This window comes from Pithys albifrons, chromosome 10 (assembly GCF_047495875.1).
Source record: "Pithys albifrons albifrons isolate INPA30051 chromosome 10, PitAlb_v1, whole genome shotgun sequence".
Classification (NCBI taxonomy): Eukaryota; Metazoa; Chordata; class Aves; order Passeriformes; family Thamnophilidae; genus Pithys; species Pithys albifrons.
In genome coordinates, this window is record NC_092467.1 from 18,950,013 (window position 1) to 18,969,096 (window position 19,084).

General features: G+C 40.3%; 1 protein-coding gene across 1 annotated transcript in view; it reads left to right on the forward strand.

Annotated features, from left to right (window-relative positions):
- SYDE2 (synapse defective Rho GTPase homolog 2) overlaps window positions 1-19,084 on the forward strand; it is a 29,442-nt gene that overhangs the window by 5,575 nt on the left and 4,783 nt on the right. Inside the window, exons 3-6 of the mRNA XM_071565794.1 lie at window positions 7,448-8,547; window positions 11,209-11,335; window positions 16,592-16,773; window positions 17,746-17,977. Coding sequence (XP_071421895.1) covers window positions 7,448-8,547; window positions 11,209-11,335; window positions 16,592-16,773; window positions 17,746-17,977 — 1,641 coding nt within the window. The remainder of the gene's footprint in view (window positions 1-7,447; window positions 8,548-11,208; window positions 11,336-16,591; window positions 16,774-17,745; window positions 17,978-19,084) is intronic.

Consider the following 19,084-nt stretch of genomic DNA (forward strand, 5'->3'; position numbering starts at 1 on the left):
TTTGTTCTTTTTGTGGAAATGCTGCATATAAAGCATATTTGTAGTTGCAAAATGTGTTAAAGTTCTTGGGCATTTATTTAGAAATAGCTTACTTTATAGGTGCATTAAATACTTAGACCTGTTTTATTTGCTTGCAGACAGATGAAATATCATGTTCTTTGGTAGGTTTTTGTCTTTGTTTGGGCTCTAGATGCTTTGTAGAAGTCAATAAGCATGGTTATTTAGGAAAGCCATATGTGTCCTACAAACTGCTTAACCCTCATTTAGGTGTGCTTTACCCTCAAATCATAGGTGACTCTTTTTTAAAGAAATAAATCCCTTTCAGTAAGAAGAAAAATGTCAAAGTTGTTTTCATACTGATGAAGCATTTCTGAAAGCAAAGTTTCCCATTTCAAGGGGCTCATGAAACCAGGAAAGAAGTTATGAATTTCACCTGACTTGTTTGTTGTGCATTGAGTTAATTAAGGTACTTCAAATGCAGCTCTCCTTTTGCATGTATTGGATGGTGATCACATTGAATAAATTAATTGATGATGAAGTAGATCCCTGCTGCTCAGTAATTGGCTTTATTACGGAGAAGTGGCTTAGTTCTTATTTTTAATCCAGTTAAGGTATCTACAGTTATTTTCAGTCAAATTTAAAATGACAGCTCATCCATACAAAATTACTGCGTGAAGGGCAACATGGCCAATTTAGCCTTATTTGTGTTAGGACCTTGTTTGCATTATACAACTGGTATGAAATGGATGTCTGTATTCATAGAGAGCTGGGGACATGGAGCGGTAACTCCTGACAAATAAGCAATTACTGCTTTGGGGAAAAGTCTATTTACTGTTCTTATTGATATGATTTTATATATGTCAATATTGGTTAGCATTAGAGCCTAAATACTAGATTTTAGGAAGCATAATCAGAAAAAAGTGGGGCAGTACAAAATCTCATAAAATATATATATTTGCCCACTTTGTTGTTTGCTTTTTTCTTTGGACAATAGAATTAATTTTACCTTTAAAGCTTTAAACATTGCTGCCTTACTTGGATTTCCAATTTTGTAGACAGAAAACGGTGTAATGGATTTTTTTCTTTTCCTGTTGTTTTTTGAGACTTTTTATTAGAAAGATTAAGGGGAAAAAAAAGATAAAATTCAGTTATTGGGAGACTTTCTAAACAATGCAGCAAATAGGTAGTTCCTGTAAATGTTACCAATAAAATGAGTCATAGTTGTAGAGGTGCTGACTTGTCCCATAGTCTTCATTTACACTGCTAGTTCCTGGTGTTAATCTGGTTACTTTCTACAGAAAATGCCATTTGTTTTAGCAGGATTTGTCAGGTAATTCCTTAGTGAGTAATTCTAGCCTTGTTGGCTTTTAAAAAGAAACTGATTAGAAATAAGGCACCTTTATTGCAGAGCTTGGGAAAATAATTCTTGTATTTTGTTTATAACATGTACCCAAAAGGTAAGAGTAAGAAGGTAACTTGGTTCCAAATGAGTAATGTCGAAACACAGCACCAGCTTGTGATCTTAGGTCTGAAGAAGGAAGACCACTTTAACTGGAGGCTGTTTTTAATTTTGTGTCTCCTTGCACTGGCAAAATGGTTATGATTGGAAAATGGGAATATTTTTTGTTATAAATGAGAATATAATATGAGAATTTCTATATCTAGGTTTTTTTGCACTGTAAAATGCTAAAGGGAATTTTCTTTAAAACTCTTTAGGATTGAACTCTTTAGGATTGTATGTTTTCATAGTCGTGTGTATCACCTGCAAATTGCTGAAGAAAAACATCCCTTTGTAATGTTGGCTGCTGTGGTAGATGTACATTATGAAGCTCTGTGTAGTGCATTCTGAGAAATTGGTAAAATTTTTACTTTTGGGGAGGATTACTGTTGAGATTGGTGGAATCAGTGGAATCATCTCTTGTGTACATGTATCTCAGAGACATCCTGACAGGACTTGTGCATTGTGGCTTCCCAGGATCTGGACTGTGCTTTTGCTACTGAAATGTACTTGTGTAGCAGTCTGGATGGAAAATCCTGGGAGGGATTGCTGTCAACAATTTTTTTTTAATGTTATGGCAAGGAAAGATTTATACCATATTCCCACTTAACCGTGATACATGCCAACTGGAGCTTGACTTAAATAGTATTAAAACTACAGTGCTCTTTCTCCACTTAGACTGTGACTACTCTCCTGGTTTCCAATTGCATCTTTGGGGGCCAGTGCAGGCAAATATTTTGCATGCTTGCATGTTACAAGCAAGCTTCCCAGCAATATATGTATACTGGGCAGCAAATACTGTCTACTGTCCTATGTATTGCAAATACTTATTTTTCAGATGGAAGGTGCTTTGTGATTTAACTGTTTTCCAAGTACAAGGAGCTTTGGTCCCATGAGACAGAAAACCATTAATGTGAAATATTTGCATAGTGCTTGAGATATCAAAAAGGTTAGGTGTGCCACAGAAAGGTCCCTCTGTTCCCTCTTTTACCTACAGAGATGAAGTCAGGTTTTCAATGGGTTTTGGGGAGTTCGTGCACATGCTTTTGAAGGTCAAGGGCTTTCCACGCATTCATGGGCTGACAATGCTACAAAGACCTTCTGGTTAAAGAGGCAAAAGGGTGTAGCAGCTGTGGAGTTGAAACAATTAAAATAGTTACTGTCTTTTTCAGTTCCTGATTTTTCCTGGGGAGCTGTTTATACCCTCTGACAGGGGAAGTAGGGGCAAAGCTGCTCCTCATGCTGTGAAAGACAGCGAGGAGAGGAAACTTTTGTGAGAGCAGCCGGAACAGACAGTGCTTGGCATCAGCCACGGTGCTGCCGCGAGCGTCTTGGTGTGGCTCCAGCGCTGGAGTAGAGCTGACTGTGCTTTATTTGCATCGCAGGATCATTAATGTTTAAAATATCTGCAACAAACTCCTGCTTGTTGTAGATACTGAACCCTCTAAGTCTGGTCAGAGATCTAAAGTGCTGTTACACATGCTTGTTCCTCTCTGCACTGAGGTGCCCCTGTGGAGGATGCTCTGAGGGTCACCACTGTGGTCAACAGCAGGCAGTGGTCGGCCTCTTGGAGTGCATGATATGCTGTAATCACTTCCCATTTTAATTAGTGGATTATTTAAAGTGATTTGATTTATTTCTTTTGCTCCCATAAAAGTGCTCCCGAGGTCGATGGGCTCATCACGACCTAATTAATGTCAGTGTGTATAGTATTTGAAGAAAACAAACTATATTTACAGAGATTTTATTTTTTATCTTTTTAGTAATTTCTCCATTCCTTGACATTAAGTGAGCCAGAACTCAGAGACTGCATTGGTCAAATTAGTTATACAGGGGTAAAAAAGACTTGTGTTTTGGGGTTCTTTTAAAGGTTAAAAGCAGGGATTCTTCCACTAATTTATAAGTAATTAAGATGTTACATAGAAATAATTGCTTTCTATTTCAGTTTTTAGAGGTTAGTTTTTTTTAACTTTCTTTTGCCCACTTGCTGATGTAGATAGAGATGATGCTTTATATCTTAATCGAAGTTGCTTGAGTTTGTTATAGCGTGAATTCTTCTCTCAGTGCCATTTACAATTCTGCTCTAAATCTTTATATCAGAACAGGTCTAGAAATATGCCTGCACTTGAGGAACTTAACAGGCTTTGACATCAGTAGAGCTGTGCTGTTTGTGTCAGTTGAGGATCTAGAACCTGTGGAATCTACACAGACAAACAGTAGCCTTTTTTCATCGTCTATTGTTTGCCATGAGAACAATTTTGAGATATTTGAGCTTTTCAGTTTAGATTTGCTGCTTTTACACTTTTAATACATTTTTACACTTAGTCTTTTTATTGATTTTAGGAAAACATAATAAAAAAGCATGAAAAATGTAGGCAGAAGGGACACTTTGGTTTTGAAAGTTGTAACAGTGTAAACTATATTGTTTTCACTATCGAAATGGCTTAGGTCTTCAATGCTTAATGCCATTATTCTAGAGAGAGGATTTTGGTGTTAGATGTAGTGTACTTATTAAGTATGTCTGGAGAATGGTAGGAAAAATTAAATTATCAGTCAGGTTTGTTTTGGTGGGAACTCAGCATTTCCATGAGTTATGAGAGTGGCCATTTGATACTTCAGTAGCTTGCTGTAATAAACTACTGATAGCTTTCTGACTTATTTGTTCACCTCAACTTATTGTCCTAAAACTAAATTACAGGTTTTCTGGGGAACTTTAAATAACTCAGAAACTCTAAGCAATGAGGAATATGACATGTATAATGGGGTAGTCAAATGTGCCTGTAAAACAGCATGTGTTGCTGGCAGTTGGTGTGACAGTGATAGATGTGCCCAAGCACATGTAAACAGCTTTAAGCAGGGTCAGACAAGCATTTTTACTGTGCTAAATCACTGCACGTGTCTGGCAGGGGATGCGTTGTATGTGCTTACGGGAGTCGAGTCTGATCCTCTCTTCCCTTGGGGCAGGGTTGTTTGGGGGTATGGTCTGTCACTGCCAGCCTGCTCAGCTGAGGGGACAGCAGTGATTGTCCTGTGGACACCTGGAAGGATGGGGTGGGAGAGGGGAGCCTGGGCTTGTGAAACAGTGTGGGCTCTTCATGTCTCTCTGGTCATGAAAAGGCTTTGTTTTCTCACAGCCATAGAGCTGAGCAAAGTGAAAGGTGGCTTTACTGCTCCAGCTGAACATGCAGCTGATGGAAGCAGTTGCTTAGGGTGTCAAGTACTTTTGACTCAGGTTGTGTTGTCCTCCAAAAGCTTTTTTCCCCCCTGTTATTCATACTGGTAAAGCATCCAGAAGGCATAAGGGAAATGTAGTAAAGACAGTATCTGATAGAACAACCCAGGTTGGAGAGGACATGAGATGATCATCTGGCCCACCTTTTGGTTGGAAAGGGAGCCTAGATGAGACTACCTAGCACCCTGTGCAGTTGCATCTTGAAAACCTGCAGTGGTGGGAACTCTACCATATCCCTGGCAAGGTTGTTCAAGGAATTGAATGTTCTCACTGTAAAAGATAAATAAATTATATGCACACATATAAAGCAATCAGCTGCATATATAAAATCATTTCCATAGTGCATTGCTTCAAGAGGTGCCTCTTATGTTTCATCTCCTCCTACTATCCTTCTTTAAGGGTATTTTTAATGTCTAACTGCTGAGATGGGATGTGCAGTGGTAGAGCAAGTGGGGACAGGGACAGCAAGGAGCCTGTTTGCAGCACAGTCTTGTAACTTGGTCAAGGAAGGAGGCACAGCTCAGTTCTACTGTCACCCTTTTGAGAAAGCTGTCAGTTGGGTAGGCTGTGAAGGGAACAGTTACTGGACTGTGCTACAACTCCTTTTGCAGCTTGCTCAGAGTTGTCATGTACACTCTTAAAATTGCGTGCATACCTCAGCACATTGCTGGCTTTAGTGGAACAACATGTGGCTCAGTGCTGATGGGAATACCATCCTGCATAATACTTGACTGTTAAGTTTCTTCCAGCCACATATTTCACTTTAACTGTTTGGTGCTGAACACAGCAGAAGTTGGACACATAAAAATCGCAGTGTTAGATTGACTCTTTGGTTTTAATGAGCTAGGGGGAAGTTTAATTTGCTGGCCTGCTTTTCCAAGTCTGTGCCAGAGGCTTTTGACAGAAAGGGAAGATTAATGTTAGAGACTGCAATGTGGCACTGATTGCTGCAGAGCACTGCAGGCCAACCCACCAGTGGGACTGTGCGGTGATTTGCAGTACAAGGGAAGGCTTTGTCCACTTTTATCAAACACCACATTTCTAACTAGCTGCTTGCCAGAAAAGCACAGCAGGCGTGCTAGAAATAGCCCTTCCCCTGCAAGGAAACTGCTTCCATGAGATGCAGGACTAAATCAATTTTCCTCTGTTCTTCTCTGGAAAGCAGATTCTATGCATTATTCTTCATAACTGAAACTTTCTTTTACAAAGATACTCTTTTAAGCAACTATCTGCAAAAGTTATTTAAACCAATCTTCTCTTGGGGCTAGAACTTTCCATTTCCCTGGCTAGTAAGGGGGCATGATGGATGCATAAAGTTTGAGTCTCTCTGAGCTGCCTGTGCTAATTGCATCACCCAGGGTTAGTGTGCTGAGGGGCTCCATAACACCTCAGCCTGCACAGGCAAGGCTACTCATGCCCTGTTGGGAGCTGCTAAGATTTGAAGAGTGATAAGGGAATGGGATGACTTGCTACCAAGAGCCACTCTTGGTATCTCGAGGGATAGAAAAGTGACTCCAAGTGAAAGTACTCATGTAATTTTATTAATATCTGTCATTCTGGCCTCAATTTCCCTCTTGCATGCTTCCTTAACTTGGGTAAACTGATTGCTTTTCATACAGTCATTACTGCCTCATGCTGGTGAAAGCAAGAATGGCTTGAGCAAAACTTGGCATTTGCATTTCCTTGAGTGTTGGAGCATAAGGTGAACCGCAGGTTCCTGTCTGTGTGCAGTACTGGCTTATGTCTGATTGTGTTCTTTAATTAGCTGTCTTCTACTGCTAAATTGAAGGAGTGGTTTTTTCCCTCTTTAGCAACAGTGCTTACTGGGTTTTTTCTTTTTTTTCCTTTTTTTTCTTTTTGTTTGTTTGGTCTTTTGTTATGGGTTTTTTTTGGAGGAGGAGTGTTGGTTCTCTGAAAGTTGGGTGATTTCCCTCGAGAACATCACTTGGGAACTCTTAACTTTAAGCCCTGCTGTGGGATGGCAGTGCCAGGAAAGATGGAAGATTCCTGGCAGGCAGTGAAATGAGGCAGTGCAGCATGCAGCTTTTGGAAGGAATAAATCCTAGTTGTGTTATTCCTCTTCCATCCTGCAGCCCAAAGAAGGATCTGAGAAAAATGAAAGAAAAGATGTGAGGTGGCTTGCATCTATACAGATTTAGGGCTCTTTGAGGTAATAAAGGGAAATGTACAAGAGCCATATTCTTTACTAGAGATACATGTCTTTGCTCTAGACCCGAGAGGAGTGGCACTGCTGATGTATTGTCTGTGTAGCTCACTGCTTTGTAGGCAAGGGTGCCTTAGCCATATTCTGGTGTTTTCCCATTTAAGTCTGGTTTTGTTGCACCTGTGCCCCAGGAATGCAGCCATGTGTGCTTGTACGGGGGATGCAGCACAGATGGATTGAGCTGAATGCTGTGGGTGAGATTGCTCACTTGTTTGTACGTAGTTTCTGGCCGCCCTTTCATCTCCATAAAGCAGAACAAATCTGGCTTTTGATGATGAATTGCCAAATTTGGCTGAACGAGTCAGTAGAGCACAGCTTTCTGAATGCTCTGAACATCTGACTGAATGAGTGATGGTTGTCTGAATGAATAGTGCTTATCAAGTTATGACAAATCGACAAGTTTTCCCCTAGTTCAAGATTTATTTTTTAATTGCCAAGAGTTGCAGTTACTGAGGAGTTTGAAAATGATTATTCCTTCTCTTTCCTTCTGAAGGGTTTGGAGCTGCTCTCGCACACAAGGCTGACATACCCTCCACAGAGGTTTCTCCTCCAAGTCCCAGTCCTCTGAAAAAAAGTGGATCAATCAACTGGCCTTTTCCTGATAGAATTAAATCTCCTAGGACTGTGAGGAAGCTTTCCATGAAAATGAAGAAGCTGCCAGAGCTGAGCAGGAAGCTGAGTGTCAAGGGAACTTCAAGCCATAGTAGTTCAGATAATCCTCCTTCCCTGCTGAAAGGTAGCTGCCGGGATACAAGCCATACAGTGTCTTTACCGTCTTCTGGAAACTCAGCCACAGCTGCCAGCAGGAACGTGATAAGTCGTTACCATCTTGACAGCAGCGTGTCATCGCAACACACCTACAAAAAGAAAAGTTCAAGGAGCTCCAAATCCTTCAGCAAAGGTGGTTACCTCAGTGATGGCGACTCTCCTGAACTTATAACAAAATCAGGTAAACACAGGCATGAAACCAAGTGTGGGAAAGGAAAGGAGAGCCTTCCAAGTAACAGTGGTAAAACTGAAATAGATATTGATGCCTTCAGACACTACAACTTTTCTGATCAACCCAAGTGCTCTCAGTACATCTCTGGACTCATGAGCATTCACTTTTACGGTGCTGAAGACTTAAAACCACCACGAATAGACTCAAAAGATGTCTTTTGTGCAATACAAGTTGATTCAGTGAACAAAGCAAGAACTGCCCTGCTTACATGTAGGACAACATTTCTAGATATGGACCACACATTCAACATAGAAATTGAAAATGCTCAGCACTTAAAGCTGGTGGTGTTCAGCTGGGAACCCACCCCACGGAAAAATCGAGTGTGTTGTCATGGAACCGTGGCTCTTCCCACCCTCTTTCGAGTCACAAAAACGCATCAGCTGGCTGTCAAACTGGAACCAAGGGGGCTTATTTATGTCAAGCTGTCGCTCATGGAGCAGTGGGAGAACTCTCTTGATGGCCTTGATGCAGATCGGGAGCCTGTGATGTTTGGGGTAGATGCTCGAAAAGTTGTAGAGAAGGAAAATGCAGGCTTGATGGTGCCACTTTTGTTGCAGAAATGCATTCTGGAGATTGAAAAGAGAGGCTGTCAGGTACTGTGCATATTTAAATCCTTTTTGTCAATATTTGTGATGAGATAGCTGTTGTTGCAGTGTGAGCAGTGAGTGGAAATGGGAAAGTTAACACCTTTACATGTCAGGGTTTTTTTCCTTTGCTGCTTCTGTGTGCTGAACACACTGGCCATTGTAATGTGGGAATAACAGGACTGTGTGCAATCAGTGTTTTCAACTTGGCCTTTGTAGAGAAGAAGTATTCTTGCTCACTGGAGCTGCTCCCAGCAGTACTTTAGGACTAGGGACAGTGAAATGAACCTGCAACCCCCAGTGTGTAGAATAACCCTCAAAGAGCAGAGATGAGGCGAGAACTAGAAAATGCTTGATCTCTGAGACATGGATCACTGTAGGAATATATCTCTAAAAGCAAAAATGATATGGTATACTGTTCCCTCCTACCCAAAACTGAGGCACCATGTGCAGTGACACAGTGAGGAGGAACAGGCCTTTTGTCAAAACTTTAACGTCCATGTGTACAGTCTGAGGCCAACGTGCCAAAGACCCGTCTCTGCCATCACCTTGTACACAGCAATAAGATGAGGAGGAAACCCTGAGGGGCTGAATTAGTTATTTAACCACACTACTGCTCCTTGTCTTTCTTCAGGTTATTCTCAAAATTAAGACTGCTGTAAAGCAGCAGTATCCAACATCTTGTTTTCATCCCAGTATAGTTTCTTTGATTGTTGTAACCTAATAGGCAAACATACATATGAGAAACGAGGTATGGAAACAAATCACCAATTATAGATGCTAGACAAGAAGTCTGTTAGGAAGGATTGTGGAATTACTTGGAAAGTAGTGGGAGGACTCTTGCAGGCTTTTCCACAGCATGTGTGAGCCCTTGTTTTCTTTTGCACCTGTTCTCACTCAGGTGAAATTGAGAAGTAGTCACACCTACCACTGTTACTATTTTAAATTGCTGACAGGTTGGATAAACTTCCAGATGTGATGAGATTAACTCTGATAATCTGGGTCATAGAGAAATGGTACTTGTGTGGTACTTTTGCTGAAAGTCACTGCTCATAATAACTGTATGATTCTTATTGTGAATGCTTCTCTTAACATTTTGCAAATCAGTGGAAAAAAGAAGTTTTATTCTTTCCAATATATGTGTCCTATGGTTTCAGCATTTTATTCTGGGTTGATTAACACCTAGTCATGCAAATGATATTGGGTAATCAAGTCAACACTGGTAATGAAGCGATTGGGATTTGAATGTTATCTACCTCATGCTTTTGAGCATGAAATCTGTTTTGTATTTGCACAGGGAGAACCAAAAATGCAAAATATACTGTTAACTTCTTCTTTAACCATGTGCTTGTCTGACATTTTTGAGTTTCCCGTAGGCTGCAGACTCCTGTCATGGTATGTTATCTCCACCTGAATTTCAGATGTGGCATTAGAAAACTTTAAAGCTTAAAAGAAATTGTCTTAGGCATGTACTAGATCATTTTCAGTCTTGAGAAAGAGGGAGTACCAATTCCATTGGGTAAATTTCCATTTATTTAAAAAGGAATTCATGTATGACCATACAAATACTCTTGCTTGCAGACCTACATTCACATGGTCTTAAGCAAGTACAGGGTCTAAGTCAGGTGGGGGGTTTGTTTGCTTTGGTTTGGTTTTTTCTTTTTTTTTGTCTTGAGCTTATGGTAGTTTTGGACTAAACATTTACTGCTCAGTACAGCTGACTATAAAGTTAATTAAAATAAAATTAATATTTTTAAGATTTAGTTTCTTAAGATCATAGGGGTACTTTGTTTAAATGATGTTGATGAAAATGAAAAATGTTAAAATGGAAAATTTGAATGTGTGAAAGTACCTGATTTAATTAATCATTCAGTTTAAGAGTGGTGTGTGTTTCATTCTTAGCACCTTAAGCATGTTAAATAACTCCTGTTTTGCAGAAAACTTTAAATATAATTTGAAACATGTGGAAGTCATCATATTGTCATCTTTAAAGCAACGTATGATAAGTATAATATAGAATATTCATGATTTTCTTGAAACTGGTTATGGGTATAAAATTCTGGTTTTTTATAAAACATAATACTGTAGGAAAAATGGGTTTATTTTGGTTTTGTGTTGTTTTTTTTAATTTTTTTATAACATGTCTCATTTTTAGTAGGGAGTCAGGTTTTTTTTCTGCTAATGGTTAATAACTGTATTTTGGTATGGTGTAATTTTGTCTACATAAGGCTCTAAATTCTTCTCACTTCTTTCTGCTGAAGTTCCAATTCTGTCATGCATAAATAAACAATTATACTAGGAAAAATCTGATCTGAATGAGTAGGGCAAGAACAGAATATGTTTCATCTGTATTTCTCTCTTTCTTGTGTTTGCATAAAGGCAAAATAACGAACAATTCTAATTTAAAACTCGTGTTCTGTCAATAAGACATTGCTCAGCATGTTCACTGTTGTGAAAACATTTGCATTATGCACTTAACTGTTTCACAGTGTCTCTTGTGAAGTGTCCCATGCTCTGTATGGTGGGGGTTTGCACTGTTTGGGTTTCCCTATTACATTTTTCCAAGCAGTTGCTTTTTATGTGCTCTCTGGATGAGACAACACAGGGCATCAGTTGCTTGTCCCCTCTGCTGGCAAATGACTGACGTGGGGCTGTTGTTTTTGCTTTCAGGTGGTGGGTCTGTACAGGTTGTGTGGCTCAGCAGCTGTTAAGAAAGAGCTTCGAGAGGCTTTTGAGAGGGACAGCAAGGCTGTTACTCTGTGTGAAAGCCAGTACCCAGATATTAATGTCATAACAGGTAATACATTTACTTGCTTTCCTTCTAATACAGAGTTGTGCCATATTCCTAGTACACTTTTTAATATGTAAACTCATTTTCTGTTATAATTTAACAAGCTTTTAACTGCTGCTTTTTACAGCTGAAAGCTGGGTGGAAATGAGCACTAACTGTGGGGCTGTCTAAGTATGAATGAAGCAGCAGTGATTTGTAGGGAGGAGGACATGGAAGGAACTGCTTTCAGTGACTGCTCCACCAGGTACAGACAGAAGTGGGAATCTGAAAGGAGCCAAGGTCTCAGAGCTGGTTAAACCTCTGCCATTGGTTTCTGTTGAGGCAGATCTCGAAAAACGTGCTTGTGATCAGACACCTCAGTTGTGCTGGTGTCTCCACGCCATGTGAGCCAAGGGCCCTCTTGGGTCAGTTGTTCTCCCCTTTATGATGAAGATTAAAGGAGTTAGGAAACAGATTTCCCATCATCTTGTGCTGACTAGTTAGAGCTGCCAGAAAGTGCCTTCATTTGATCACTGCTTTTTTTAAAATCTTACTGAGGAGCAGCTTTCTCCTGCTCCCTGGAATAGCCCTTCACTTGCTGTCATGCAGCAAGCTCCAGGCACAGGTAAGAAGACCTGGAAGTGCAGGAGCAGTAGGTCCTGGGAAGCCTGTCTCCATCTGCTTCAGCTCATTACATGGGTCTTTTCACGGGTGTTGCACTGCAGAATTGAAATAAGTCATTGAGTTTTTTGGTTTGCTTAGAAGTGGAACAGTTTTATAACTATTGATACTTGTTATGTAAGCTAAAGTTGATCTAATTTCAGGCATCACTGAGTAAGCCAGTTTCTCCTGCAAATTGGTCAGAAGCATTCATTGCCTGTATATCAAGGGATGGAAAATGTAACAACAGTAGCTGGGGTATAAATTTGCTGTGCCAAAGCCCTTTCAGTAACATCCAGCTGTATGGCAGACTTATATCCTGTTTGGTGGTTTATTTAATTTCTATGTATTGGGAATGAATTTTGTTCATTACATTTTGTAATGATACAGTGTGTATCAAAAGATATTCCTCGGTGGCATTTACTGAATTACATAAACATTTTGGTTCAGGATGTGCAGCCAGTCAGTTCACCTTACTTGCCTTGACTGATTTCACTTTTGGGTTCAGTGTTAATAACAAGTACCAGCATTCCCAGCATCAGAAACTTGTATTTATACAGTCATGGGACTGTTTTGCTTGGAAAAGACCTTGAAGATCATCAAGTCCAACCATTAACCCCCCACTCTTTCACTCTGATGGTACACAGTCTTTATAAACAAGATGTAAAGTAAAGGTATAATATAAATGAGCTTTTAAACTGGTTAACTTTCTTCTCTTTACAAATAAGTTAATGAGAAAAAGTAGTGAAAACTTCTAAGATCAGATTGTTCCAAGAAATTTTCTGGTTTTGTAAATGAATTCAAAAGGGGAAGTTGCCAAACAACAAAAGCTGTCTGATATTGACTTGTAAGCAAACACATGGCAAACTGCAATCTGGTTAATGTAAACTTTGGGGTACTGGAAAACTTTGTTTTCTTTCTTTTAGTTTTAAAATACTAAACATGGCATTGCACTCCAATGCTAAGAATAATCATTAGAAAGAGACAGTATTTGTAGAAAAAGTTCAGAAGTTTCATGGGGAAAGGGTATAGGAATTTAATACTCATCCAATATACAAAAGCATTTTGATTTTTGTGAGTATGCTGTACACACTCAGAACCAATCAAACTGTGAAGCTGAGCAGGAGGGCTCGGTGCTAACACAAAGCCCTGGAAGGGCAGCAGCACAGGCTGATCTTTTCATCATGAGTTTGTGCTGTGGTGGTCAAATTGAAAAATTGAAGTACACTTCTCTGTATACATTGCTGCAAGCCTCATAGTTGATGGTGAACTTTTGGTAACCATGCAGGTCCTGCTTGTTGGTGGTACTACTGAAGGATAATTTTTTGCATCCAGAGTTTGTATTGCAAGAGTGAAAAGACTACAGCTTTGGTGTCTGCTGTACAGAAAGACTTCTGGATATGCTTTTGTATGAGTTCTATTGCAAGAGTTTACTAACATGCTGCTTTCCTTACAAGGGAAAAGTAGTTTTAAGACATTACATTTTAAAAAACAGATTCTTTCCCCGGGTAGCCCTGCAGCTGTGCTGTACAATTGCCTGTAGTGCCTGTGCTAGTGCTGTGCTGAAAGGTCTGACTGTGTGAGTCCTGTGTGAGCTGGGGGGAGCAGGGTGCAGAAGGGGGTGTTGGCACCCATAACTTCCACTGCCCAAAGTGCAGCCCACTCTAATTATGGCTGACTGTCTGATCTGGATTTATTGGGGGATCTGAAATTTTTGCTGACAACTTAGTTACTCACTGTACTTAGTGCTAGAAATAAAAGAGCACACAAAATTTACTGCATATGCTTAGGGAGTTGGGTTGAGGCGGAATGTTTCCCCTGATTATTTAATGCTGAGACTGATGCACATGATTCATATTTCTATCAGCCAAAACATGTGTTCCATAAAATATGAATCCTCAGCATAAATCTTGGCTGATATGAAGAGAAGTGCTGCTTTATGTCCTTTTTGAAATTTGAGTAGCACTCCTTTCCAAAGAGATTAATTTTTTCTTTTTGACAGCTCTCCAAAGACTAAAGAATGAACATTTAATGACTAAATCTTGACTGAGAAATGCTCTTGGGATTGGCACAGGCTTACACACAATTAAATGTGCTTGGGGCTCAAACTAAAGCGTGCAGCCAGTTTTTGGAACTGACCAGTAGTCGTGTTTTTGCATCATGGCTGTTCACATCCACGTGAATTCATATCTCTGTATAAAGCACTCAATACTGTTAACAGTTCAGTGGGTCAGAAAAATGAGGACTTAATGAAGTGGATGGCAATTCCTGCTCTCTGTCTAAATTTGTTGTGTGTGGTTATGTCAAGAGGAATGTGCTAGTGGGCTGGCAGCAGCGGGAAGCAGATTCATGGAAAAAAATAACAGCAGCCTCTTACAGGGCTAATTTAACTGAGAGAATAGCAAAAGGATTTAGAAAGGTCAAGGGGCATTCATGGCTCCCATACCATCCTATTATTCAGGGCTGAACAGGAGAAAGTCCTTTGGCAGATGGTAGTCCTATGACTGTGGATGCTATTACAAGAGTTCCTGCTAAAGAATTATTAATAGACAGTTTTGAGTGTTTCAACAGTATAAGCTGATTTGATTACAATATACCATTTCCTACTGAAAGCTGATTTTGATTTCAGCCTCTCCCTCCAAAAAAAGCACAGCTGTAACAAAGATCTTCATAAAGTCAGTATCTCTTGCTAGTGTTTTGCTTATGAAAAAAGGAAAATATCCCAATCCATGTTGTACAACACCAGCATCTGCCACAAATCTCATACATATTTTAGCCAGCTAGTTCACATATGGAACATGAGCCTCTAAATCCAATGAAGAAATAATATTGGCTGGGAGGGAGGAATATGAGTAAGTTACTAAAGAACAACTAGCCACTTAGGCAGAGAAGTACTGAAAGGAGCATAATTCTTTTAAAAACAGAAAACTTCACTGAACCACCAGGGGAGGTACTTTTTCAGGAAAATATGTGGATGGTTGTTCACGTATTTTCTGTTCCTGATGGGATTCCCGTTTTAAGCACAGAGTGAGATCTTGTGAGCTGGGTGATGGTCTGTGGAGACACAATCTTTGCCTGGCTGCCCCATGCTTGTGCTGCAGAGGGAGGTGGTCTGGCAGCTCCAGGGGGAAATGCTGCTTCAGGTAGTGCTGCTCCTGCAGAGCCACCTCAGTAGCTGCACTACTGCTAGGTGCAGTATTCTTTTTAATTGAAAATACTTATACAGGTAGAAGCCAACTCTTACTTGCACTCTGCATGTGAACATGGTTGTGAAGGGCAAAATGTTAATTTTTATTCCCTGTATTTTTTTCAGAAATGCCATCACGACAAAGCTCACTCCTGTACATTGTGCTGCTTGGTTATACTGTCCTAGTTAAGAAAAATGGTTGCTTTTTTAAACAGCACAGTGTGATGGTAATTACTGATCTTACAGGGCTATGAGGAGTGCCTGCTAAAAAATCTACCTTTCCAACTGTGCCTGTTCAGAGGAGAGGCTGCTTTGTTAACTACAGTACCTACTTTTGAACAGTTTTTTTTAATCCACCATTTCTTCTTAACAAAGTACTTAAATTCAGTTGTGATCTAGCTAAAATGAATGAGTATTTGTGCCACAGAATGCAATTTTTAATAGGAAAATAAATGCAGCTAGGAAGCAGGCTTGTTTCCTTCAGTTTTCTTTGTTGGTTGTATTGGATACGTTGTTCCTGGATAGCATCCTGTTATGTCTTTTTCAGAGGTTGCTGTTAGAGGCCTGAAGGTTTTGGGGTTTTTAATTATTATTCTACAATCACTGAAACCCCTCTCAGAATGAAGTATCAGCCAGCCTCCAAAGCCAGTTTACAAGAATGAAAATGCTCAATTCCTTTTTGTTTGTTTGCATCTGTGGAAAGAATAGGGGTTAATGAGGCACTTGCCTGGTTGTTGCATCCCCTAGAAACAGCCTCTCCTGCAGCACATCCCCAGCTTTGGAAACAGTGTGGTGTGTCTTTGGCACAGGGAGGGCTCAGTGCCTGGATATTTTAGCCAGTGTCTCCTGTGGTTGTGAATTACATTTGTCACAGCAGAAGCAAGTGGTATGCTGAGGTGTGCAGGGTACCCAGAGGCAACAGTGACTTGGTGTTTCCCTCTCATGCGGGCATCTGTTTGGTTTGTGCTTTGGTAGGTGAGAAGGTGCTGTGGGCTTCACTGTATGTGTAACTGGTACTGGGATGTTTGCTCATAATTTTATAGCTGAAAATAAACAGAAAAACTAACTGGTGGATGTATATTAAAGAGGAGGGGTCATTAAACTGGCGACTTGGGTGTTTGTAGGAGCTCCTTTCTTTGGATGGGAGACTGATATTCACCTTCGCGCTGAATATGAGGGAGACCTGGAGAGATGCTCACCCTGTGCCTGGTGTCCCCACACCTGCACACACAGCAGCCCTTGTGCTCCAGCTCATCTGTGCAGTGCTCTCTTGTTGTTGTCCTTCTACCCCTTGTTCCCAAGTGCAAGGTTTGTCACTGCCATGGAGGATTTTCTTATGGTATTGGTGAAGCTGACATGCCTTAATGCCCCCCAAAATTGCTGCAAAGTGAACCTGCAGCTTGTTAAAGGCAACTGTTCTTGTGTCTCTTGTGAAGGTGTCCTAAAGGATTATCTGCGAGAGCTGCCCTCTCCTCTGATAACCAAGCAGCTCTATGAAGCAGTGTTGGATGCCATGGTGAAAAATCCCTTGAAAATGACAGCAAATGGTTGTGAGAATGACCCAAGTGACTCTGAGCACACGGCAGCCCTTCTGGATTGCCTGCCAGATGTTGAGAAGGTGAGCAGTGTTAGCAGGTTCAAGTAAATTGCATGCTTCAGAAAATCAAGGAATATTTTCACACTGGATACAAAATGTCTCAGAATTTGTACGCCTGTTTATCTGACTTAATGGTTCACTTGGATTTGTGATGCTCCATGTCTTTGAAAATACTTCCTGCTGTGATAATTTGGAGAGTCTGCCTTGCTGGAGTTATTCCAGTTTTCACTTTCTATTGTCTCTGTAAAACTGAATGTAAGGCTGTAATCACTACTTTTGCATTGTTAGATCAACAATTATTCCTGTGTGGTGTCCTGCTCCACTCTGTGGAGCTCTGTGATCTGTATGTCATAATTTCATGGGCAAATGCATTTCTCTTTCCTAGTATGTGCAATAAAGCCTTTGCTTCCCATGCTGTGCAGTGTAATAGTACTGTGCACTGTTACCTGCCAAATTCACCTCTGCAGAAAACCACAGTCAGCCCATTTTGGGGGGAAGGGACTGAGCTAGTGGCCTGTACAGCATTTGGAAGTTCCTTGGAACCTTGTTCAGGTGCTGACATCATATCAAGGCTTTCTTTATTTTCTAATGTGCCTGGATCATCTGTAGTGCTTCTGCAACGTCTCCTCTCCCTCATTCCCTCATGTACCTTATTTTACTGTGAGAAAACCCATCCATATAAAATTGAGTTCGGGTAAGAAACAAGCTGAATTTTACCAGAAAGCCTGTCTTAATTTGTCTGCTCTGTTTTATATATTTTTATATATTTTTATATTTTTAATATATTTTTGTATATTATTTTAATATATTTTTATATTTTTTATATATTTTTTTCAAATACAGCTTTTCTAATTCAGCACTTACATGGTCTGTTGATGGGTGTTGGTAGTAAAACCGGATCCCTGATCTTTTCCCTCTAGAGCAGTGACATTAAGATGTCACCACCACCTTCCTCTAGTGTTTTGTTTCCTGAGCAGTATTTTGTTTCTTTAGGCTACCCTGAAGATGCTGTTGGATCACCTGAAACTTGTGGCTTCTTACCATGAAGTAAATAAGATGACATGCCAGAATTTAGCTGTATGTTTTGGCCCTGTGTTACTGAGCCAGAGGCAGGAGACAACCAACCATAACAACAGAGTCTTCACAGACTCCGAAGAGCTTGCTAGTGCCCTGGACTTCAAAAAGCATATAGAGGTTCTTCACTATTTACTCCAGTTGTGGCCAGGTACTGTGTCATGAATCTGATCAAGGGAAAAACTCAAACCATTGCTGTATGTTTTTACTGTGTGACAGTGTACTTTAATTCACAGGATGACTGAGCAGCATTGGAATTATTGAAATGTGAGGTACTATGGCATCACCTATTAATCTAAAGAAATCATGATAGTTTTGTAATCAACTCTTTCTATCTGGGCATTTTGTTTAATGGGAAGTTTGTTTGCTTAATTGCTTCCTTACCAGGTGTCAGAGTTTGAGTATAATGTAAGAAATGGTGAAGACTTGATGTGAGTGAAGACACTAGAAAACCCAAACCTGATGACATTAAGTTTCCGCATCTGAATTAGGGAGTTTGGGGATTTATTTTTTTTCTTTTGTTCTCCTGCTTTGACCGTTTACTTTATTTCTGCTCTTGTAATTTGGCAGAGTTGGGAACATCTTACAGTAAGAGCTGTGCAACTTCTACTTGTTTTTGCAGAGCTTGGTATAAGAAAAAAATATTTTTAAAACAAAATACAACAAAACCCAAAGCAAACAAGCAACAAAACCCAAACACCCTAAGTACCTTTTAGCTCCCACTTCAAAACTTAAGCAGGAATAGGATGGGATAGAATAGGATGGAATAGAATAGAGCTCAGGAAAGATGTCAACATTGACAACTAATATAATGCAGGGAGAAAGACCAAACAAGTACAGTTTCAGTATTGTTGACTAATATCCTCCTTCCTCCATAAGTCTGATTTATGATAGTTTGCTCTCATTAGACATTACGAGTCACTCAGCTGAGCGTGTGAGTTGTCTGCAGAGCAGCTCAGTACAGGTGCTAAAAGGGTGTCATGAGCTGGGAAGAGCTGCTAGTGGACAATGTAAGTGGCATTGCTTTTTACATTTTTTCGTAGTCTGCTGACCTGATGGTGGCCATGCCTTTGAGTTGCCTCCTGTGGCTGTAACACATAGACACTGACCATGCACTGGGTCAGCAGTGTCAGGAGGCTCCTGGCTGTTGGTTCTGCTTGCTGCAGCCTCACAGAAACCTTATCTGCCTGAAAGTAAGAGCAAGAGGAGCATTAGTTTGACATATGGTGCTGCTCCATGATGGGTTTGAGGCAACTGA